A 26214-nucleotide genomic window follows, 5' to 3' on the forward strand; every position below is an offset into this window, starting at 1 on the left:
CTTTGGAAATTTATCTGCTAGGAATAGTAATTTGTTAAATTCTTGTTATTTTATTGCGTACTGATTTATAATTAAATGAAGACTTATTTTAACAATCCTAAAAAACAAACACAATAGCACTGGTATAAACATAATGTTTTTTCTTTCTACAAGCGATTTGGAGAAACACTTTCCAAAACAGCAAATCCTCAAGCAATTGCAGTCTCTCTGTTTCTCTAAAGACAAAATATTGTGAAGGATTCAGGACAATGCAGGATAGTTTCTCTGAGACCGTATCATGTAGCATAATTGGAGTAGTATATAATCTGAATATTGTCTTCTGGATACCTTGTGTGCAATGTACAAATATCAGTATGAAAATGCTTGCTAAGTGTACTGGGATCATTCAAAAATTAAAGATAATTAAATAAAAAATTAAAATAAAATATATCTGGTACCTATCTGATCTAGAAGATTCATATTTTTACTTTAAATACCAGATATAATCTCTCTGTGGTTCTCTACAGTCTATTAAAAAAAACCCAAACAAACAACAAAACCTAACAAAGCAAACACAAAAGAAAGAAGGAAATAAGATAGAAAGAAAAAGAGGATCCTTTTGAGCAAAACATATATACATAATTATTATTATTTTTCCTCATACTCAAGGTCACTTTGAAGGGGAAAGAAGATTAAAGTAATCGTTACTGTTGGCATGACAATAGTAGAAACCTTAAGAGTTCTGTAAAGCTGTTATATGTAATTTTAAAATTTTCATAAGTCCTTATTTCAGTATGCTGATTTATAAGTGAAATGGCCTGAAAACTCCCCACCACATTCTTTAAAATGTTAATGTAGGTTCCAAATCCTTAGTACTGACTGTTTTGTGCTGTAAATGTGTTTCTCTGAGTCTGTTTGACTTGGTAATGTAGATGACTGTGTTGACTACTGTACTTTTTTGTTAGACTTCTACGTGATTATCATCTCAGAGGGTTGGATTCCTTATCTGTTTAAAAGCCACATTCAATTTATGGTCACTAAATAAATGTATTTGATTTTTGATTTGGGTAGTATCTTTTTGAGTGAATCAAACTGTTTTGAGCTACATCCATGGTCAAAAGAAACTGGATCCTGAGTCCTACTATTGAGCTTTTCCAGTTCTTAAAGTACTTCCAGTACATAAATTTTCAGCTTGAAAGAGGTAGGATTAAGTAATAGTAAAAATATAGATGATATCCTATTTAACTTCATATTTTTATTTCTTTTGAAAGAACTTTTCCTATTTTGCTTTTGAATATAAACTGAGATCATTTTTTTAAAAGGAAAATAGCAAAGCTGGAAGTGGGAAAGCTCTGAGTTTTGTAAAAATATTGTTAGTTTTGGTAAATGTAGAAGTCAGTTTACTCCTATTTAGCAGCTAATGTGTGCTTGTGAATTTAACGTGACCATATTTCTTTTTACATTGTGACAGCTGCATGTGGAGGAAACCTGACAGGCCCAGCAGGAGTTATTTTATCACCTAACTATCCACAGCCTTATCCTCCTGGGAAAGAATGTGACTGGAGAATAAAAGTAAACCCTGACTTTGTCATTGCCTTGATATTTAAAAGGTACCATTTTTCCATGAATGCCTCTGTTTTAAAGAGTTTTAAACGTCACATCTAAAAATGGTATTATTTGTAATTTCTTAAAGCTTCTAATTATATTCACTGGCTAAATTCTGAAGCATACATCTAATATGTGCTATATCATTGTTTCTAAACGATGTAAAATAAAAAAGTATAGTTAAATGGTACTTTTGCTACCAAATATATCCCTGAAGAATAAAACTTTTTGTGACATATGAAATAAAAATATTTGAAAAAGAATGGCAATCTGTAGAAATGCTAAATTTATGCTATCATGCCTAATAGTAGAGACTTAAGCTGTAGCAGAAACTCTATCTGTAAGTCATTCTTAAAGGTTTTTAGAAATACAGACTAAATATACTTTGCCCGAAGAGCATAGATCAGGAAAAAAAAAAAGTTCTGCTTAGTCAAGAAATAAAAGACATTGAGATAATATTGTATCATAATTATAAAGGAGTTTTATTTATTCAGTGTTCCGTAATCAACCTATATGCGTTGCATAGATTTTTACCACAAATTTGAAGTTCAGGGATATAGTCATATTAATGTGTTCAGTTTATCATTTCTATTTGAATCAGTCCTATATAATCAACTTGCTTGCTATATCTATGGATGCAAATGCAAATTTTTTTCGTTTTCTGATACTCTGTCTTAAGAGTGATTTTAAAACTAAGAACGGTAACATTACCGTTGACTTCAGTGGAATGGTAATCAATTGTGATTGTTTTAAAAAGAGATGGTGGCGTGTTCAAAATTTTGCTGTGTAATATTTGCACCCTTTCTTTGAAACAAAAACAAAACACCAAAACATCAACAACCAAACAACACCTAAATAAAAAAATAATCCAGTTTCTTTCATTTTTGGATTTCAGTGTGTTTTCTAAAAACTATTGATTGACACAAAATTATAGAACCAAAGAGTAAGGTACTTGAAATTATATAATAAGGAATATGGTAATTCTGTTCTTCAGGTATTTGATCAAATAGAATTAAGGAATGAGAATAGTACTCCACTAATTACACTCTTGAAGATGTCACATGATAGGTGTGGTAAGCAGCATATTTCTGTGGATTGCCTAAATAATCAGCTCAAATGCTCCATTTCAAATAAGATGAAAGAAATTTGCAGTTACACAGTGTTCAGATTTGTGAATTCCATTTTAAGGACTACAGATATGAGCAGTATAATGAAATTTGCCATTTATGCTATACTTCCAACAAATTTACTGAATAATTGCAGCCCGGTAATACACACACTTTCCAGTAGCTGCAGTTAGATTAACAGTTCCCGTGGTCTTCTCTTACACCCTTCTTGTAAATAATAATAACATTGGCCAGCTTCCAGACAGCAGGGACCTCCCCAAACTCCCAAGATCTTTGGCAGATGATCAAGAGCAGTAATATTTCTTTGACATCTGCAAAATCTACTTTCTTAACACACCATTTTCTGTTTATTTTACCCAAACTTTTTCATTCCTAGGCAATATGTTACACCTCAGTGCTGTGCTATTCTAAAGGAACTGGCTTTAAGGAGACAGTAGTGTCTGCAGAGGATGAGAATGTGCACTGAGAACGCAATATGCTTTGTAAAATGTGTGTTTGCTAGAGAAAGATTAAAAATCATTGCTCTATACAATTTGCTTTGCCTTGGTTGTGGTCTTTAGTATTCTATTCCTTTCAACTCTTCTAACTCTCAACTAAAAATTATCTGTCAGCAAAATTTTCAAAACTTTTTTCTGGTTTGTCTTACCTCTTGAGAATAGGGCATAAAATATCATTCATTATATGAAGACGTTTCTGTTTGACATTACAGAGATGTTTTCTGCTGATTTCTTAGGTAAAGATATTATTCCTTTTGTCTTACATAATTTGTAAACATTTGCATCTAACAGTATTAATTGATGTAATAGAAAGAAAAACTGCTGATCATCACACTTGGGAAAAAGAATTTTTTATGTTGTTTTACAAAGATAGATAGAAAGACAAAAATCCACTCACTTGACTTAGTCCCTGCCTTGCCTGTTTTTAATGTAGTTTTACTTTTCTTATGTTTTCTTCAATGTTCCTTATATATCCTTTTATCTAGCTCTGTATATGTTTCTCATATAAATACTTGATATTTATCTTTATGTTGTCTCGGAACTCATCTCAATTACAATCCTCTGAAAGACATTCCATTCATATTATTTTCATAATAATTTTGTAAAACATATAGATGTCATCAAATATAGCATAATATAGATGGTTTAGTGAGAATAATGTTAATTCACATTAATTTATCATAATTGTCTGGTATAATTTGGATAAGAACAAATGCAATTCCAGGATAGTGGTCTATTTATGTGAAAGCATCTTGTTTCTAAAATGGTAAACTTATGTTTGTAATAAAAGGATTTAATATCATCCAGTTTAGCCTGCTAAAAGCTGGACTTTAAATTTAAACTGGTTGCCTGGATCATTTCTCTGAGCACTGGTAAGAGGCAACCTCCCCGAAGCAGGTGATTCTGTTATCTTAAGTATTTAAGATAGGTAGGAGGATATGCATGAGGGATTTTGGGAAGCTGAATGTGTTCCAATCAGTGGTAAAAAGAACTCCACTGAAAGTTAGAAAATTTTCACTGTGAATCATATTTAAATAAACATTTATTTCTGGAGAAGAAAATGTGTTAGGCAGAAGACTGGCAGCCACAGTCATAGTAATGTTTAACTCATTAAAAAGAAATGAAGACTTAATTCTCTTTTCCCTTTATTTTCAGTTTCAATATGGAACCCAGTTATGATTTTCTACATATTTATGAAGGAGAAGATTCCAACAGTCCTCTAATTGGCAGTTTTCAAGGCTCACATGCTCCTGAAAGAATAGAGAGCAGTGGTAACAGTCTGTTTCTGGCTTTTCGCAGTGATGCTTCTGTTGGAATGTCAGGATTTGCCATTGATTATAAAGGTACTGTTCTCATCATAAGCTATGAAAACATGAACAGAAAAGAATGTTATTTAGTATTTATTGAGACTCAAATTCATTTATTTCTATATGTAGTCACACAGAACTATCAAATAACTTGATATATTGATGTAAGTTTTAAAAATCTTCTGTTAATATATGAAGGAAAACAGAAATCCTATTTCATGAAATGTCTTTCACATCACTTATGCATGTTTTCGTCTTGCAGAAAACAAGAATAGGTGGATGTACATCAAAATTAACATTTGGAAAATAGTTTTAGAATAATGGAATTGTTTTACTCAAGTAGACTACCTGACTGCTGCTTTCTTGTCAATACACACCAATACACTTTCCTTCCCACTTTGTTTTGAATTTGCAAATGCGTTTTTGAGTAAATACTACCAGACAGTATTTTCATTTTTTGCGGGGGTGCCTATTACTAGGCAGACATTGGGTTACACTGCCTATTTATTAAAGGCAGACACTCATTGAAAATGCCAGGTTTTTTCTGATCGCAGATGTTGTCCCTGGCTTGATTATAATCTTTGCTGAGATTTATCAACTGTTTTTCAGCAGCAAAGGTGCTGCCTCAGCTTCTTATTCTTGACAATGGAAGCAAGCCATATTAATGTACATGTTAGAAATGAAGGAACAAAAAGATCTGAGGAATATAAAATAATATACCTATAAAAGAGAAGGGAGTGAAAAAGAACTATAAAATCATTTACGTATTTAGTCTTCGGCAGTTGTCCAGCATCATGCATTATTCTCCATGTTGTCATGGTTCTTTTTCACAAAGTAATTGTCATATTGCCATAGATAAAGTTTCTGTCAAAACAAAATATCAAAAAAATGGGAAAACTATTTGTTCCAGGAAGTCTGTAAGACCTACCAGGAAAGAGAGTGGAAAGCTGAGCAGGAGACAAAGACATAAAGATGCCCACTGAAAATGTGCATACACATTCTCACTGTATGTCTATTTTTTGTTCTCAGCATATGTGTGGCTTTATGCAACTGGAAGTGAAACAAAATTATAATTAAATAAAAGATATAAGAACAGAACACTATATTAAAAAAAGTTATTGTACTCAATTGACCGTGTGTTTGTACCTGATAATAAAATATTTTTCTTAAGTACATTATTCAATATTTTATATAGAATTTTTAAAATGATTGAATGGTTGGGTTGGAAGGTACTTAAAGATCGTCTAGTTCCAACCCCCCTACCATGGGAAGGGACACCTTCCACTAGACCAGGTTGCTCAAAGCCCCATCCAACCTGGTCTCACTTCCAGTGAGGAGACATCCAAAACTTCTGTGGGCAATCTGTTCCAGTGCCTCACTACCTTATGCTGAGGGATTACTTCCTTATTCTAATCTAAACCTTTCTTTCATTTGAAGCCCTTTCCCCCTTTTCCTATCACTACATGCCCTTGTTGCCTTCTCCATGTCCCAGGTAACCAGGGGGACCCAATTCTTTCTGGAGAGGACCCATATTTTCCCTGGTTTTCCTTTTGTCACCAGTGTGCATATAGAAGTGGTGAATTCCAGAAGTGACCATTTTTCTTCTACAATACTAAACTTTATTGGAGTCATTCAGCTTTCAGAGAGTTCCAGTAACAAACAGTAGGAAGAAAATGTTTTTGTTTAGATCCTCTCATTATCATTTCCTTGACCAGATAACCAATTTTATGAAAACATCCATTATCTTGTAATAAGCATACAGAAACACAAATAATACATTAATAAGCTGTTTAAAAATTTAAACTGACTGGAAAAAAACATGGATTATTGTTCCTTTTTTTTTTTTAATTTAAAATGAAAGTGTATCTAGATTTATTGTAATTCATTTTAACAGAAAAGCCACGGGAAGCTTGTTTTGATCCTGGAAACATAATGAATGGGACAAGAATTGGAGCAGACTTTAAGCTTGGTTCAACTATTACTTATCAGTGTGATTCTGGATATAAGATTATTGATCCTTCAACTATAACATGTGTAATTGGTGCAGATGGAAAGCCAGCATGGAACAGAGCATTGCCATCTTGTAATGGTATGTATTCTTTTCTTACCATTTTATTTGTCCCCTCGGTGGATTCAATTTCTCAGACCCTGAGGCTGTTTAGACTATTTCTACATATATAGCTTGTATAAAAAACCTGAGGTAAAAAAATAAGAATTATGATGAATGTTGGACTATAGTTTAGTCAAATATTTAAAAATATCTTTAAGCTCTGGAATCAACAGATGTTCATATGCTGACTGCAATGTAATATGTAAGTTTCTTTAGACACACAGTATTATTTAGAATAGATATCACAAGCATCTCAAGACTGTGTTAATTGTCACCTTGGAATAAGAATTATGGTTACTGAGGCAGAAAATTAAAATGACATCTCAGAGCTATGGCTATCTAATTTATCCTCTATCCCATGTTTCATCATTTGTGTTATATATATATATATATATATGGAACAATTTTAACAAATCGAAAGGGAGTTACATATATCAGTTAATTACCATAAAGTACTGATTTATAGGAAAAGGCAATTTAGAAGGAAACATTTCTACAACTCCATAACTTTGGAACTTGTTTTAAATTAAGTGGCATACTTTCATTCCAGTGAAGTGTTCATGACTTGAGAATTTCATCTGGTAAATAGAAGATAGACTTCATGGCTTGGTTTCTGGTATCCTCAAAGCAAGAAGAGAAGGAAATACATAGATTTTAAATTCATGGCATAAACTGATTCCTTATGATATTTGAATTTCACCTCAGCCACATAATCCTATTCCACCTACTGACAGATCAAACTTGTTATCTTCTATCATTACATTGGATTTTTGAATAATTCATACAAGTCGCTAAGAGAAGACATGGATTTGTAATATTAATTGCTGCCTGTATAAGGAAGTTAAACTTGCAGAGATATTTCAAGTGTGATTTTAAAGACCTGTCAGGAAGCAGAAAGAGCAGGGTTTGGAGCTCCCTGCTCCACAAGGGCTGGGAGCTGAGGATGTCCAAAGCACATGCTATGCCCTCACTCACTAGGTACAGTTGCACAACACGAGCCAGGTCAGCAGAACCAGGAGCTGGTAACAGAGTATAGCCCTGTGCATAGCCCCAGATCAATGACCTCGTTGTCCACCTGGGCCACAGATCCTTCTCAGAGCTACTTTCCAGGCAGTAGTTAAATTATAATCTGCTATATGTAAGATACCCACAGTAGGGTAATGTTGATTTACTTTGTTCCTTATATTAGAACGACATTTTCCTTGCTAATTCTGTAGCCATAAAAAGTTTCTCTTTCTCTTAATTTTTCTGTTCTTTTTTTATATACATATGAAGCTGAAGATTTTTTTATACATATAATCTATGTGCTTTTTTCATAATCATCTAGGAAGCTATGAAAAACAAGGAAATTCAAGCATACATTCACAAAGTAGAATCCTTGGCATTCTGTGCAGGGTACTGTCAGTGTATCTATGTATTCCTCTGAGACACAAGATAATTGTATTGTGCCATTTGTTTATGTAGCACTATATTTTTTCCTGAGCTTTTTTAACATGGATAGATATAGGAAGATATTAAAATAAAAATCCCATGTAAATTTTGTGTTTACAGTACCTTTGAATTAAATAATTTATATTTCCAGTCCAATGTGAATACTTGTAGTCCAGTAAAACTCTCATGTATTCTAATTTTAAATAAATTATATTAAAAATTATATCCTGAGAAAGAACCATTATACATTTCAGTACAGGAAAACCAAACAAAACCAAAACCAGTAAACTGTCGCTTTTTAATCTTTAGCCTTTTTTTTTTTTTTCAGACTTAACTATTACAGGCAATCTAATTAATATAAGATGTTTCTTTCTGTTTTTTCTAGCACCATGTGGAGGGCAGTATACTGGATCAGAGGGAGTTGTTTTGTCACCAAACTATCCTCATAATTACACTGCTGGACAGACTTGCCATTATTCAATTACTGTCCCTAAAGAATTTGGTAAGAATTTCTTCTATTGATTTATCAATCATTATCATTGTTCTGCTGTTCATGTGTCCTTTATGTGTAATAATGATCTTAGATTTTCAATATATTACCAATTATTTATAAGAAATAAATATAGTCCTGACATGGAAATTGATTCTAGGGTTTTGACCTTTTACTTCTCCCTAGAGTAATCAATAGATTTCAGCTAAACCATCTCTGTCTGCTATCCAAGTGTATTCTGAATACCTTTGTCATAATCATGTATTCAAGCTTCCTGCGAAGTAAAATCAAGTGTCAAACTCCAAGCTTTTATATTCCTCTTATATTTTACCTTTTGTTTTTCATGTTTTAACAAGGGCAAGATGAGTAGAATCACATTTAAGAGGTACAGTGGAGGGCATGAAAACAATTTTACACAAAATACCAGAAATGAGAAATCACAAAACTGATTATTTCAACATGTCAAAATACTTGGACAAAATCTCTAAAACTTGTGCAATTGTATGTAGGGTGTGGTTTTCTGAAAAACAGGTTTTTTCTAATTCAAATCCAGACAAATAAATGTAAGATGGATCCATTTTACTACTTGCTTACCAAAAGAATGAATTCACAACAATTAAATGTATTTGGTACCTTCTATATGCAATAAAACCTGTAATGTCTCAGATGTAAATAAAATACAGGTGGCTAGAGTGACAAAGTAATATTTTCATTGGCTTGGTTTTACTGGGTTACTGCTTCATGTTTCAATTGCTATATGATATTTGAATTCAGTGAACCATTTGATATTTACTGGTGTGACATGTTGTATAATTAAACGATTTATTAATACACTTTTAATTATGTACAGTTGAAGTGCAAATTAAGTGTAGCAGTATGACGAAGCTGGTAACACATTGGTATTTTTAGTATTTGATCAGCTTTTATAACTTTCTGATAAAATATGTACTAAAGCAAAGTTTAAAAAATTGACAAATCAGTAAGTTTAAAAAATCTTGCATTAAAAGCAGAACAGCAACTAAGCATATGTGATAATACATGCTACTTAATAGTTGCTAAGGTTGGTAATGTCATTTTGGCAAAAACTTTCCTTTTTAGATATTCTGTTTCCTTATTCTCATAGGTACCTAGGCAATAAAGAATAAAGTTTGTTTGAATGGACATCACAGTTTTGGGGAAAATGTGATTTAATAACATTTTTTTTAAATAAAAAAATAAGGAAATAATGAAAAGCAAATAGTATTCTTATTACATAAGTTTAATGCAACTGTTCTATCACAATACAAAATAAAGTAAATTAGAAAGATCCATGTAGAAGTTCACTGGTAACTAAGACAAGCAAAAATATGTCCTTAAATTTGTTTTTAAAGACTAAGTTCTTTTATCTTCTCTCTTTTTATTTTTTCTCTCTCTCTTTTTTTTTTTTCTGAATGCAGTTGTATTTGGACAATTTGCCTATTTTCAGACAGCTTTGAATGATGTGGCAGAATTATTTGATGGAGAAAACTCTCAGGCTAGACTTCTTAGTTCACTGTCTGGATCTCACTCAGGTAATTAATAAAGTAAAAGGAGTATACATTTCTCACACAGCTCAGCATGAAAAAAAATAAATCAAGACAGTGTTATGAATTTCATTTGGAAATAAATTCATTGGAACAGGATACCAAGGGAAATGGAACACCCTTCTAAATCTTTGAATCAAGAATTTATTCTGGAACATATGGTTTAGGCAAGAATTGATTACGGGGGTAAGTGCAGAAATAATTGAATTAAATTCTCAGAATTCTATGTAAGAGGGCAGACTGGATAGTATAATTATGTTCTCTGCCTCTAAACTTTTTGAATTATACATCTACATGTTCTGAATGGCCAATTTAAACACAAATTGCTTGTATTTACAAAATGCAATTATCTGTATGCAAACATGCACCTAGACTAAAAGCAGGTCAACCGTTGCATTGAGGTAACTATAGCAAAATAGTGGCTTTATGAAATCATAATTAAGCTTAAATGAATTTCAGCATGGTCAGAATTTCCAGTGTATGCATATATATAGTGACTGTGTTCATCTCCAGAGGATAATATATAAATATATTTTTGCAGCTGTGAATGTTTTGTTATACAGTCCTAGTATTTAGGAAATTTTATATGTGAGTTTAAGATTTTTGCAATCCAGGGCTTTTCATGGCTTTTTGGTTTTAATTTTGAATAACTGGAGAGATACTTGATTTGAAAAGGATGTAATATATCTATTTGGTTTTTAGAAAATACATTATTATTTGAAAAACTCAATATTTTCCTCTGGTGAATCCTAGCTATTTCTGTCATAAGAAGAGTTCACAAACAAATTTTAAGGTTTGTTTAACTACTGGTAAAATTTCAGTAGCAAAACAAATTAAATTTTTTAAATTTAAGAGAAAAATCATCCAAGCACCAAATTTTACTGCATCAAACTTTTATGTAAGTTGAAGCTAATGTTTGTTTTCACAGAAGACATTTGAAAATATTTGAAAAAAAACTTACACTTGTGATTTTTATTTATTCCTAGTGACATATCTGATTTACAGTGATCTAGGGTAGGATTCTGTTACATGGAATCACTAGTTGCAATAATATAAAACTAAACAAAGTAAAAGAATTATAAATCCTATTTACCTAGTAATGTATTTTAAATTAGTGCATTATCATTAATTTTAGTAGAATTTCCTAAAATGTGGGTTGATACAGTCCAGTGAGAATAAAAACAGTAGTCACATGGAGTGGAATCCTTGCAGTGTAGAAGTACTGCACTTTTGTCTGTAGTATTTCATTACTGAACTCTTATCATGACTCCTGACAGATCTGTCAGGAAAGGAGATAAAGTATATTAAACATCTTTATTAATCCTCAAGTCAGAAGTAAAATTTGCAAAACTATAAGAAAGTTAATAATATAACATAGCTCATGTGTGATCATATATTTTATTGAAGCCACTACATAAAACAAGTCGTGGATTTTCTCTCTCGCATTTCAGTTTTAGTCTTAAAATGGTAAACATCCCATGAAGATCCCTGTGGCACTTTTCGAATATTTTTAATTGTTTAATGTGTTTTTCAAAGCGAAGTAAAGCTTTCAGTCACAGAAAAGAGTTCACTAAAAATTCTTCTAATGATTTTGACCCCAGGTGGCAGTAGGCTTCTCAAGTCAAGTAGTTTATTTGAGCTCTAGTTCCAAAACCTGCAGTAAATGTCAGAAGGTTTATGTTGTTCAATCAGGAAGTCTTTTTATTTTGACAAAAGTTTTCAAACATCCAATGGCAAATTTAATTTTGTACAATGTTATTTATATTTTCTTTAACTACAGAGGAAAACATAAGACTATGTATTTTAACAGTATATTTGATTCCATACCGAAGAGCTGTAAGTCTTGTTTCTGTTTTGCGTATATAATTTATTTTCTGTTTCCATTTGTAGGAGAGACATTGCCTTTGGCTACATCTAATCAAATTCTTCTGCGATTCAGTGCTAAGAGTGGGGCATCAGCCAGAGGGTTTCACTTTGTTTACCAAGGTAAACATGTCTGCTTTTGCTGCAAGACCCTGGTGCCAGTTTCATTAAGTGTATTATCTTTAATTCTTCATGGGTCTTAACGTATTGCTTTAAATGAGTATAGTCTTAACCTTTTTCCAGCAATCGGGGACTTCTCCTGATGGTAGACTGGTTTCATAAGGGCAGTTGTCTGCATTGAATCCTATCTGGCCCCATGGACTCGAATATATCCAGCCTTTCTTAGTAGTCTGTGATCTGTTACTCCCTTACTGCTGAGTGAGCTCAAGGTTTTTGGGGTTTCCTCAGTTGTATTAGTCTTTCTCAGTACTCCCAGTTGATTTTTCAAGAGTTTTTTTCAGGCTGCTAAGGAATTCTGTTTTCTTGAGAGCTTGGAGAGAAAATTACTATGGCAGAGACCATCAGGCAGTTTCAATATTGAAGGGTGGATGGAAGACTTACTGGTCTGTTTCTGACCCAACTGAACTTGAGGAGGTATTACATGCATGTCTGCACACTGCAGCTGGAATGCAAGAAAGAGGCAGCATGACCAAGTCTGTTAGTATGCTGCTGGGCGGCTTAATACACTAAGCTGATCCATATGTCTTGGAGAATGCAGTCTGGTGACACCTGGACTGCTACTTACAGATTCATTGCCTGTACAGCCAACAAATGCAGTCCCAAAGGGACTTCTGGGCAGTTCACAAGATGAATTGCACACATACCCAATAAGCGTAATGAGACACTCATTGAGCACTGTGGTTTATTGTGTACTAGTTTTTCAGCTTTACTAAATTGAAGTGTAAAATTAGTTTTGGGTGGTTTTAAATAATGTTATCAAGATTCCTAGTTTCCTTTTTAATTTTTGATTTTTTTTTTAACATTGGGGCATAATGGTATGTTGACACAGCAAATAAATGGAAAGAACTGTCTCACCTCAAGAATATTTTTCCACTTTTGGAAGGAGCTTGTTGGACTGTTTTCTAAACCTTCTTACTTCTGTGTTTATAGAAAGAAATCACCATGACTGCACACTCTATTTTAGATATACCTCAAGATATCATTACCTACCCTTTTTACACATCAAAAGCATCACATGCATTAAAATTTGTCATGGAAAATTAATCATAAAAGAGGGGGAATATAAACTTCTGGAATTATAAAAGAGCTTTCAGCATTCAGTTCTTATCCATTTGCATATGAATGACATTTTTCTGTCTAAGTCTATTTGATTGTCATATGCCTAAAGTGTTATTTTTTGCTGCTTTATAAGAATTCATAGTGATACAAACTCACAATTCTATTAGCTGTATATGTATATATACACACATATAGATTACTGGATAGACTGGAAGTCTCTAGGTGAGGACAATGCTATGCCTCATTTAATTAATTTGTGTTTTTGGTAACTGTAACAAATAGATTTTAACAAATGAGAAGAAAATGAGTTAGAAAAAGTCACTTTATTTGTCTCAGGAGAATCACGAAGCTATTTGAATATAGAGGGATTTTAATATATTTTATATATATATATATACACACACATATATCGGTTAATGAGTTAGTGGCATTTAATAACCTCTATAATTTTGAGATCTTTTCTCTCTTCTTTTGAAGCATGTGATCATACTTCCAATGACCACCTGCTTGATAGCCTTTTAAATACTCCAGAGAATGACATCCACTCTCACACTGAACACAGTAATCTGGTCTGCAAAGTCAATCATTTTATTTATTGCCCTCTATTCCAGGTTGACCTTCTTCGCTGTTCACTTTTCCACTGGGCTGATTTCAATTTTGTTTCACAGCAGTATGAAACATTTACTAAAAGATAATTACTGTAGAAAATGGAATACCTATGTGATACAGCTTGAGAAGTCTAGGTTGCCAACACTACAGGCAAAAGCTAAAATAAAGGTTAGAGGGGAAAAAGTTATTGCTTACATTATTTCACATTCTGGTTTCAGCAAGCAACAGATAAGGTTTGTAGCTTTTGATTCAGATTTAATGGCTTTTGTAATGCCACTTTATAAAAAAATTCTTTTTAGCTGGGTATGTCATCTATACCCTCATTTCTTTTTCTTAGATCATCACATTTCCTTGTGTTTCATACAATAGATAAAGACTATCTGTAATATCAGACTGAATGAATATCCAGTCTTTCAAACTATTAGGGTCAGGTATGTTGATGCATGCTAGGAACAATCATGTTTAAGAAGACTGAGAATTATATTTTCTTCAGGTTTTCATATGTTGGTTTTCCTACTAAGACATCACCTAAGAAACAAGAGTTTATATTTTTTTATGGCTGAGGCTGCAGCAGTACAGAGTTCTCTCCCTAAATAGCAAACTAATGACCTTCCTACCATCCAAAAATTTATGGGGTTTTAATACTTGTTTTCTTCTTCTTGCTCTACCGTACAAATGCATGAACTAAATTATGAGATCAAATGAGATTTTTTAAAGAGGATTATTAAGAAAGTTACCCTACTAGGATCGGGAAGGATTGTGTGATAAAGACAAAGAGGAGCAATAATATAGGAGGAATATGACTTTAACAATTAAGGTGATCTAATCTGTGACAAGACTAAAATACAGAGCCACACATTGTCTGTTAAATTTGAGAGCAGAACTAAAACTGTTAGTATTATTCTACATATGTATTACTATGAAACATTATGTCCTACTTTAAAGCAGACATCCTAGAGAGGTGATTGATGCCCCAAGCCTGTCAGTGTTCAAGAGACATTTGAAACATGCCCTTAATAACATGCTAATATCATGACCTGGTAAGTCCTGAATTGGAAAAGCAGTTGGACTAAATGATTGTTGTAGGTCTCTTCCAACTAAAATAATCTACTGGTGAGAGGCATTTTAGCTGAGCTGTCAGCTGTCACCTTTAAGAGGAACACATATTTTCCTAACTTTTTATAGATGTTTGAAACTGTGCTATATTTTGCCATGGACTATTTAAATCTAAGTCCCATTTTAAACAGTATGGAACTATCTCACTTTGTTGTTAGCTTCCATTACGTGTATTGTTAAGGCAGATCTTTTTAAAACAGGAGGAAACAATAACAAAAAGAGTACCTGTTATAGTGATTGTACATCTTAGCATTTCTTATCTTACTGTAACCATTAACACAGTATTAGTAAAACCTGTGAAAAACTGAGTAAAATAACAATTTTAATATGGCATTGAGTGTTTCTTGCTGACAGTAAGAACCCTATCCATGGCTGACACAACCCTAGCCATGGATATTCATGGCTGATCTCAGTAAAATAGTGCCTTTTAGTCTGAAAAGCAAGCACATAACAGTACTTCCGCTATGTGAACTCATTTAAGAGTACTACTGAACTGTCCCAATATTTTTTCTCCTGTCTAAGATAGCTTACTCACAGGAAAATAACTTTCATAAGGCAATATTATAATGAAACCAGATGATCAAATATCCTTTGTTGAGAGGTGCTGAAAATTCTAGTTAAGCAAAAAAACTCTTTGGATTACTAGTGCAGGAATGCAAATTTCCAGATGTGATTACTGAAAATTATGGGATTTTCTTCCATAGCTTACTTCCTTTTGAGAAATTGGGTGAAAAAATACATAAAGAAAGGTAGTATTCCCATAAAAGGCCAAGCAAGAGTTTCTTCCACACAACAAATGAAAAATACTCCAGAAGTGATGCTGAAATTTTCAGTCAGGTCGTGTAGCCTCTTATGTAAGACAGATAAGCTTTAGGCATGTGTGAGGGTAAAAGTTTAACTAGCAGTGGGCTGAGGTGGTGACCTGTGTGGGAGGAGGTCATGGAGCACCATGTGCCACTCACAAACAGCTTCCTCTGAAGCTGGTATAAAGAAGTTCTCACATGCCAAAGCTTCCACTAGTCATAGGAGCATGTGATGCCTGTTCTCAAAAATATCTGAGAGTGACAACTGCTTTGGGGCAGAGATGCTTCTCGGTAAATGCTGCTAAAGAAACTGCTGGAGGGCTTGTTGGAGATACTCTTGGAAAGAGACCCTCCATGCCAAAAGGCTAGTATTTCTAAAAGGACTGTGGCCTACGCGTAACCCCTGCTGGAGTGAGAACACCTCAGAGAGGTTGGCAGCCTGTGAAAGTCCTGTTCTGCAGCAGGGAATGTCCCTCTACCAGGGGAGGTTTAGCTTAGATATTAGAAAGAAATCCTTTACAGAGAGAGTAATCAGGCACTGGAATGGGCTGCCAAGGGAAGTGGTGGATTCTCTGTCCCCAGAGGTTTTTAAGATGAAACTGGATGTGGCACTTAGTGCCATGGTCTAGTAACCACTGCAGTAGTCAATCAAGAATTGGACTGGATGATCTTGGAGGTCCATTCCAACCAGGCTGATTCTACGATTCTATGATTCTATGATCTTTGAGCAACTGTAGCACATAGGTGACCCACAGTGGAGCAAGAACACTCAGAGTGATCTGAAAACTTGAAGAAACAAAAAGCGGGACAAAAAGGAGTAAAACACTTAAGTATAGCAAAGCAAAAAGAAAAAAAAATTAAGCAAAAAGAGAGTGCATGAGCCCACCTCCTGTGCTACCTCTCACATCACTGGTAGAACAAAGATGGACACAAGAAAGTTGAGACAAAGAAAGGGAGTGGATAGGTGTTTGAAGTTGAGTCTGGTGAGAATGAAATAAAACTGTTTACTTAAGTTGTTGTTTAACTGTTTGTATCCTCTTTCTTCTTAAATCCTGAATCAGTGATCAGAAGTTTGTGTAAATTAGTAGTAAATTAAATTAAGCAGAATTAAGTATAAATTCTCTGAATTGAGACTAGTTTGTCCACAACAATGTATTGTACCTTTTACTGTGACATGATTGTGAATGATTTATCTCATTACCAAAACTCCCATGTGAGTAAGTAGTCCTGACCAAGGGGTGGATTAATGTCTAATCATGCAGTAGAAACTGTTGTTCTAGGCATATGGCAGTCACATGGTTGGATGTGTGAGCAGCCATCATTACCTAGTCAATTGTGAAGTCATCATCACCTAGTCCATTGTAAAGTCATTATACAACAAAATTAAAAACAAAAGGTTTGCGTAAAATGGTGCTTGTACAGAAGATACTTTGGTAGAGAAAATGCTATTAATCCCCATAAAAAAGAACAAAAAAGAGAGCGGTCTGGGTCAACTGAACTGACCTGGCAGACTGCATCTGGTCTGCAGGTTATGATCAGGAAGAACTGTGCCTGTGTGAAATCCTTGAAATATGATTTCTTCATTATCCTTCCGCAATTGCCAGGCAGTTTCCTGCCATGGTCAGAACTGTATACATAAACATGTTTTACAGAGTATCTGTGTGATAATGAGACCCTAAAATCCTATTTATTTGAACAAAGGTAGGTATATTACATTTTCTGAAAGGTAAGTGGTTTGTTTAAATTGTGTAGTGTTTAAACATTAAAAAAAAAAAGTGTATTTGCTTTTGTTTTGCCCTACTGTGTACCTCTGACCTTCAATCCTCTCTTAAGCTTTCAAGGTTAAAATCTTCTGCAACCATCTAACATACTGATTTAAAAGAAAATATATGTTACTGTACCTGTATGACACTGTGGGACAAATCATTGCATAATGAGTTGCATAACAAAAGTGTGTATTTTACTGTTATTGCTAGTATTGATTATTTTTAAATATTCTTTGAAAAATTTTTTCTCTTCATTCAGTAATACTTGCATAAACTAAACTCTTATATTCGGTAGCAATGCAGAAAACTGGTAGAACATTATGTAATAATAAATGAGAGCTCCCAATGTTCTTCTAAAATATGTTGCATATTTAATGCTAGATTTAAGATAGGATTGATTTCAGTTAGCGTTCTGTATCCAACTCATTAACAAACGTTAACTGTTAGAGCATTTACCAATACTTAAAACTTAGATAATTATGATTCTTAATAGAGCAAATTACAATATAAGATGTAAGAGAAGCATAAAGCTATCAGTATGAAAATAAGTATATATAGGTTCCATATACCTTGTCTTTCACTTAGTGAGCAGGGTAGTTGAACAAGGAGGGGGGTAGGGTGTGTGTGTGCAGGTGTGCACATGAACAGATGGAAATACCGCTCTTCACTAGTACAGGCCAGCAAAGGAATTTAAGGATAATACTATAACATAAAACTAACTGTGATTCTGTTTACACTAGTAAACCTGAAGCGTCATGTCCAAAAATGTGCCTGGAATAAAGCGTAACACCCACCTCCCTTTTTTTTTCTTCTGTACCATTCTGTGTCTTTTTTACTTAAGAACTAAATGGCAAGCAATTTTTATACTTAAGCAGTATAACTAGTTCGAACTGGTCTAAAAATTCAAAGAATGCTCAGTGATGGTCTAAAGTAATTCTTGAAGAAACCAAGCTGATCAAGCAAAGGTTTTGATCATGCCACTCATACAGAAAAATTGCTTATATTTAATTAGATTATTTTAATGCGTGTTTATTTTATTATACTGTAAAACATAGGTGATATTGCACACAAATTGCACTTCTATGATTTTCTATATAAATTTTATATATTTTTTTTAAATTGGCATTTACAACCTAACTGCAAAATGAAATGTAGTAAGAACAAGTTTGATACACAAACAGCATGCACAATACCAAGAATCAGTATGTATAAAAATGCTTTTTATAAAGAAGTGGTTATATATAATAAAGGGAAAACAAGCCCATGGGCCTCTAATAAATGTTATTATTTTGTTCTTTATATGTTTCTTACAGTCTTTTAGCTGTTCTTGTATCATACCAGGTTTATGAATACCCAGAAACTATTGGTAAAAATAATTGTTGTCAACAGGAAACGCGGACATAACCTGGAGGGTGTATTGTTATCACTTTGTATTCTCCAATATGATAAATCACATATTTGTAAGATATTTCACTGTCTTTATATCTGATTACCTACACCATAATATTTTTCTTGGCTTCTAGTGAGAAGGCAAAGTCCCCATATTTATTAAGTGAAGTACGTGGTAGACATCGTATCCTGTCATTAAAGACGGCCACAGAAACACCCACTGATCTTCTCATGCCTAAAGACATGCATGAAAAACTCTCCAATCTGCCGTGGCACTTATATGATTGTACACAGTCCCAGCCCAAAACTACATTCCAAAAACATAAGGCCATTCTTTGAGAGGAGAGGAGCAGAGCAAGTAAAATGAATTAAGCTCTGTCCTACAAGAAACAATAAGATTTTATTGATCTATTTATTTTATTTATTTATTTATTTACTATGGCTGTCACTTGTATTCATGGCTTTTATTTTGATTTTTTTCTCACTTTGTGCAGCTGTTCCACGCACAAGTGATACACAGTGTAGCTCGGTTCCAGAACCTAGGTATGGAAGGAGGATCGGTTCTGAGTTTTCAGCAGGCTCTGTTGTTCGATTTGAGTGTAGTCCTGGTTATCTACTTCAAGGCTCGAAAGCTATCCGATGTCAGTCCGTACCTAATGCCTTGGCTCAGTGGAATGACACAGTGCCAAGCTGTGTAGGTAAGCAATTACATTTAAGTCGTCTGTTCTGTCACACATGTCTCTGAATTAGGGTTCAGGAACTGTTTGAGAAAATAGTGTTTAACACATATATTCCCTCTCCTTTGATTAATATCAGTCATGCCCAATTTCAAAGAGCAGTTTTCCATATCAAGAAGTAATTGAGTACCGGCTGGCTAGCAGACAATATAGTGTTTCGTATAATGACTTAGATTTTATGAACAACTGTGATGCACATTTTCTTAAACATTCATTATTTTCATGACTTATCTACAGCTTGAAATACAGGACATAATATTATTCTCCATAAGTGTCTTTACTTGTTTTATTACACAGAACTTACTGTGTATTTCTATCACACATAAGATGATGAGTTCATTTTTAAGCAGAAGTATAATATACGTTGAATAATGATAGCATTGTTAAGTATAGCTAATTTTCTTCAGTGTGTCAGTAGACCTGCACTGGCATAATGTTTAGCACTTCAATTTTTTTTTGGTGAACACTGAAGTTTTATTTTCTCCCTTCTTGGATTTATATCCAAAAGTCATTGCTATTAATAGGAATTTACTTTATAATTAATTAGAGTGTTCTAAAAATAGATGTACGTGTCCTATTTTCTCTGTATTCTGGTGGGGGTTTTGTTTGTTTAGTTTTGTTCTGTTTTCTTGAACCTTAAAGAAGCAAGCATATATCAGTAAAAATATTTAATGTACTACACTGCTTTCCCAGCTAGATCCAATACTGGAACTATCTTAAGCTGTGGGTAAGTTAGCAAAATTTCTGTCAATCATGATTGTGTTTAATATTATATCTTTACAGTTTGTTGTTTCTCTCAGGTAAGACATGATTAGGCTGTAATGCTGGTTTGTTCTAGACTGCACATATTCAAAATGAAGTTAATTTCTGAATTTTTTATTAATGCAGGTTGTGTATTATCCTTGATATAATTCATAGATTTCAGATAACAAGCTTCCTAAGTTCAGATGATTACTTCATGTCTATGTGTTTATGCTACAAAAGCTAATTATTATAATGATCTTAGTAAAATTATTACTACTCTTCTGTTGTCTATAGTGGTTTGTGTAATAATTTGCAATAATACTTTCTTTCAGTGCCATGCAGTGGGAATTTTACTGAGCGCAGAGGTACTATTCTTTCACCAGGTTACCCTGAACCTTATGGTAACAGCTTGAATTGTGTGTGGAAAATCATAGTGACTGAAGGATCAGGTATTCAGGCAAGTCTGTATTCTGTCAAGCATGGAATATTAAGTACTTTGTTTATTTCTCTAGAAATTTCATTAAATAGTAATCAGAAAATTCTGGGTGGGTACTTGAAATATTTGTGGCCTGGTTTTCTCATTATTTTTCTTTGGTTAGCTTTATTTTATGTTATTTTATTTTCACATGGGGATATGAATGAAAAACGATTAACAAGGAGTTTTCTGTTTTAACTGTGTAGTGTTTTGAAAGCAGGTCCTGATTCTTTAGTCTGGTATGTAAATGCCAACCCCGTCTATCTTCTAGGGTATTGCTGAGGCACTTGAGAGGGCTGTAATTATCTTATCTTCTCTTTTACAACTTGAACAATTACTTAAAATGATGCAATATACATGCAAAATCCTTCTTATTTACCTAGTACCATATTTTCTAAGAGTTAACACAACATAAAATGTGAATGTTAATGTTTTATTTACATTTTTATCACTGAGGTGTCATTGTTCAGATCCCTGATTTTTATTTTCTTTAGGATATGTTCTCTTTTTATTTTATTGTTTCTAAAACATTTAAAAACACATATGGCTAGTTGGCCTAAAAAGTTCCATGGTTGTGTTTTACAGATACAGGTCATCAGCTTTGCCACTGAACATAATTGGGACTCCCTTGAAATATATGATGGTGGAGATGTGACAGCACCACGTCTTGGGAGCTTTTCAGGTGAAGATATGCTATGATTTAAAGATACAGTTTTATATATAGATGTGTGAGAGAACATGTCTTTGTTTACTCACACATATAGACAAGGAATATATATTACATCATTTGTGATATCATTATGAAATAGTCTCATTTTTGGTAGGAGACTTCAGGTGCTGTAAACATGTCAGTATTCAAATTCAAAGAGATTTTCAGAAGAAAATATGATACTAAATTTTTTAACTTTGACTGGTGGGATTTAGTTGATAATACTTTCAAAAAAAATTCTTTATCTTACCTACCCCTCCTGTAGAGTGGATATAGTGATATAAATTGGTACTGACATTCAAAGAGCTTCCCTCGATAGCTTTGACTTAATTTATCCTTATTAACCTCCCTTTCTCAGGAAAAAGCTGAAGCATTTCATATTCATTCAAACTACCAGGTCCCACAGAACAAACAAAATTAATACAACTGGAACATAACAAAAACTAGATGTTTAAAATGTACATCAAGCACATATACTTTTACTCCTTTTATATGACACTATTTTTACAGAAAGAGTATGTTCTATAAACCAAAACAAAAGAAAAGGATTAAATCATGAATAACAACCCAGACTCATGATCACGAATCTGATTTTGGTGTAGCTAAAGTATTTTGTGGATTTTTGCTTCTCTGATGATTTCACAAACTTTTAAAGTCTAGATGTATATTGGATTAGTAAGGAAATGAAAAATGAACTGAAAAATTAGCTCCATATAATTCATTTGGCTATTGAATTAAATAATTTGAAATTGTATCTCCAAATTTACATATTGAAATGCATTGTGGGTTAACCCAAGTGGGCAGCTCAGCTCTACTCAATTTCTTGCTCTCTTCCAACAGTGGAATGAGGAAGAGAGCTGGAAGGCTAAAAGTAGGACAACTCATGGGTTGAGATACAAGAGGTGCAGTAAAAGCTGCATGTGTAAGCAAAGCAAAAGGAATTAGTTTACCATTTCCTATGTGCAGGCAGGTGTTCAACCACTCCCAGGACCGCAGGGCTCCTTCACACATAGCGGTTGCTTGGGAACAGAAATGCTGTAACTGCCAACATCCTCTCCTTCCTCTTTTGTCTCCCAGTTTTTATTGATGAACACGATGCCATGTGGTATACAATATCCCTTTGGTCAGTTGGATTCAGCTGTCCCCTCCCAGCAGAGCCACCTGCTGTGAAGGGGCTTCAGTCCCTACAGTGAAAATCTCTGGTGGTGGGAGTGTGACCACCCTGTGTGGGTGGTCAGAGAAGGAAGTTTCCTTTACAGATACTATGAAAAGTCGTCCCTCCAGGATAAGTATTGTGTAATGTGAGTGCTTTGTGCTGTCTCTAAATTTCAGTTTCCATGTCAGACACCTTCCTTAAAAGGCCAACTTGTCATCTTTTAGGTCCTCACCATTTATATCAAGATTTTACTTAATACAGTTTTAGATTTAAAAGTATTTACCAGTTCTTAGTTTAGATTGTAGACTTAGGAAGATAATTCTTTCCAGCATTTCTTTTTAAGCCCAGGTTTAAAGCTTATACCTAGACTGCTCACAGTTGCCATAGAAACAGAAAATGCCCCACAGGAAATGAAAATCTTTCTTAGGCATTCACCACCGAAGATCATTAGCTACTTGATACTGTCTTTGAGGGTAATCAGAGGAAATGATGTAATTTTTAGCCTCAGTAGATCTTCCAGCTTTAGACTGTAAAATATGAATTGCATGGGTATCATGTAGTAATAAATACAGTGTTGTGTCAGACTTAGCAGTTCCAGTGGCAAAGAATCTAACCAGGATTAGTGATAAGCTTGTTGTGTAGCACACACTAAAGTCAGTGGCACAGTTTCTTTATAGACATTTAACTTAGAAAAAGCTAATATGCCTTTTTTTTTAATGTGTTATATCTGCTTCTTAATTTCCTATCACATTCTCTTAATTAGCATGAAAGGTTGAAATATTGTGGGAAAAATGTGTGGAGTGGACACAGAAAAAAAAAATCTGCACTGTTTTGTTCTGTACTACAGGCTTTATATACATGTGGAGAAAAAGGCAAATGGAAGTTGAGCTTGTTCTCATAATCAAATCCTTTTTGTTTTCTGTTTACACCTCTTTTTTTCTGTCCAAGTCAATAAACTTTCCTCTAAACATGATGGGATCTTGTTTGATTGTACTTACAGAACCTCTTATTATTATGACTTGTAATCAAAATTTTCATGCTACTTCAGAAGAAAACAAGGCAGAACATAGTAGCATATTTGAAATTTCCATGCACATAATGAGAAGAAAATAAGCCTGTCTGATTCAGTCCGGGTTATGTCTTTTCAATACAAAACTTTAATATATCAGCATGCTACAGTTATTCCATAACTTTTATTTTTCCAGGTACAACTGTGCCAGCATTGTTGAATAGCACCTCCAATCAACTTTATCTACATTTTCACTCTGACATTAGTGTGGCAGCAGCTGGTTTTCACCTGGAATACAAAAGTAAGACTCCTTGTTCTTTGAAACTTTCTCAGGAAAAAACATGCATAAAGAAAAGGGAACAGAGAATTTATATTATTTTTTATGCTTGCTTGCTTTTTGTTTTTCCTTTCCCGACTACCAAGCCTGGTATAAGTGATATCTATTAAACTTTAAATTTTAAAGGAAGTGACATTTGAAATTACTGAAAACCAGCTTTCACAAATTAGCAGCATATAACAAATGAACCTGTCAAATCAGAACAACGGTTTTAAAAATGTAGACTTTAATAATGGTGTGAGGTTTCTTCAACTTATTTCAGCTTAGTTTTGAAATTTAGGTGACCAAGAAAAAAAAAAAAACAAAACAAAAGTAAGAGTTAATTTCCCTGCTTGGAAATAGATAAAAACAGAGCAAATAACATATTTATTTTCCATACATGCGTGCATCTATTTATGCTTTGCTGTTCTTTTCTTTCCTTCAGATTATTTTCTCTCAACAAATTGCTGTAATTGCAAAACCTAACTTTTTAATCCCAGAGTTATAAGAAGAGATTACAGTTATCTTGGTAAATCACTGATAGTATAAGCAGAATAATCTAAAAATTTTAATGGAAAATTCTGCTATTTATCAACTCTTTATATGTTTTTGAGCAACTTGGTTCTAAAATATAGAGGTTTGGAGCTATAAACAGTGGATTACCTCACATAATCATATTTAATTCAAACACTCATGTTTGTATTATTGCATCTCTCCAAAATTTAAAATACTATAGAATAACAGTAAATTCAGTATATATGCTTGCATAATATTGCTTTTAACAGGAAATAGGTATTGCTAAGAATAGTCTAGTATTTAAAAGGTAATATGATGATGACAGTCTGATGAGTGTTTTGATGAAGGTCAGAAAGTAAATACTCTTTAATTTTTGAATATGAGTGTGCTGTCTTTTCTTTCAAAGACCATTCAAGAATTTTCTTGAAAATGGAGTTAGTTTTTTCTATTACATGGAGACCACTATTAATGTCCAAAAATAGTAATGTTGTTATTAACATTTTAAAGAAGTACACGTAAGTTAATGAATACATGGATGTTTTTTAGTAAACTCTATTTACAATTGAGATTAAAAATATTAAATAAAAGATAAAGCTGCACAGAATTTCAAAACATTAGTTTTTCAGTACATAATAAATATTTTAAACAAACTGTAGTCACAAGATAGCCTTATGTTTTCATTTAGTTTCCTGTATATTTCAAGCATTTATATGCAAATATTTTGTAGGATTTTTTCAGTACAATCTAACGGTGATGCTGAATGAAAATATGAATATTACTTATACAGGAATTTTTTTAGAATCTATTATTTTCACAACTTCTCTTTTTTTTTTTTTTTTTTTTCTGGAGACCACTCCTTCCCAGTTGGTCTTTTTGTTTTACTCCTCCAACCTTTCTCCTTAAGTGAAAATATAATTCCATATGAAGTGTAAAGAAGTACAAAATTATTCTAGGACGTCATACAACAAACATTTTTAAGTTAAATTGTTATGATTTATTATCACCGTGACCCTTGGAAAAAAACCTGTTAACAAGTAAAATCACTTAGATTTATACTTTTGTTCATCTCCTAATTTCCAGTCCCACAACTGTGTTCTGCTAAAGCATCTATTGACTTCAGTGGTGCCAATATTTCAAGGCCAGGTTTTTTAGAAGTGGAGCTCAGTACAGGTCAATGATCAGCATTCAGAACTTACTATTCTGTTGATAGTCAAGCAGGAAAGAAAAATGTCCTTTCTTATGTGTCTATATGGTCTCTGCAGGTCTAGCAGGAGTACAGCATATCTCTGTGTGTCTGAGTACAGAAACTGACAAAATCCCCACAGGAAGAATGTACTGTTTTATATTGAGAAGACAACTTATTAGATCAAGAAAAAAGCAGAGAAGGAAGTACCTTTTCTTTGTAGCAAAATGCTAGTGTTTGATTATGAATTCTAAAACCTGTGATCATTCGGAAGCCCCATCTGAAAAATAAGTGCCTTTGGTTCAGAAGTCAATCTAAAATTTGGAACAAAATGTCCTGTTGCTGAGAGGTTGTCATACTAAAAAACCCTCAAAAATATCAGCTATTCAACAGGAAATGCTGTGTTGGAGCATCAGGTTTTTTTGATAAAAGCAAAGGAAAAGAGAGCCATAGGATCACAGAAGAATATGTCTGCA

General features: G+C 33.4%; 1 protein-coding gene and 1 long non-coding RNA gene across 6 annotated transcripts in view; one reads left to right on the forward strand and one right to left on the reverse strand.

The window, feature by feature from the left end:
• CSMD1 (CUB and Sushi multiple domains 1) overlaps positions 1 to 26214 on the forward strand; it is a 1084078-nt gene that overhangs the window by 912353 nt on the left and 145511 nt on the right. For all 5 annotated transcript variants that reach the window (XM_032681799.1, XM_032681800.1, XM_032681801.1 and 2 more), the window contains 10 exons: positions 1451 to 1589; positions 4364 to 4551; positions 6410 to 6604; positions 8442 to 8558; positions 9983 to 10096; positions 11999 to 12094; positions 19388 to 19591; positions 20707 to 20831; positions 21435 to 21531; positions 23920 to 24024. In XM_032681799.1, the coding sequence (XP_032537690.1) occupies positions 1451 to 1589; positions 4364 to 4551; positions 6410 to 6604; positions 8442 to 8558; positions 9983 to 10096; positions 11999 to 12094; positions 19388 to 19591; positions 20707 to 20831; positions 21435 to 21531; positions 23920 to 24024 (1380 nt within the window). The remainder of the gene's footprint in view (positions 1 to 1450; positions 1590 to 4363; positions 4552 to 6409; positions 6605 to 8441; positions 8559 to 9982; positions 10097 to 11998; positions 12095 to 19387; positions 19592 to 20706; positions 20832 to 21434; positions 21532 to 23919; positions 24025 to 26214) is intronic.
• LOC116783854 lies at positions 4337 to 5367 on the reverse strand. Its single transcript, XR_004355872.1, has 2 exons — positions 5280 to 5367; positions 4337 to 4570 (listed from the first exon to the last, which is right to left on the reverse strand). It is a non-coding gene; the product is annotated as an uncharacterized LOC116783854 (long non-coding RNA).

The sequence above is a fragment of the Chiroxiphia lanceolata genome, chromosome 3, assembly GCF_009829145.1.
Source record: "Chiroxiphia lanceolata isolate bChiLan1 chromosome 3, bChiLan1.pri, whole genome shotgun sequence".
Lineage (NCBI taxonomy): Eukaryota > Metazoa > Chordata > Aves > Passeriformes > Pipridae > Chiroxiphia > Chiroxiphia lanceolata.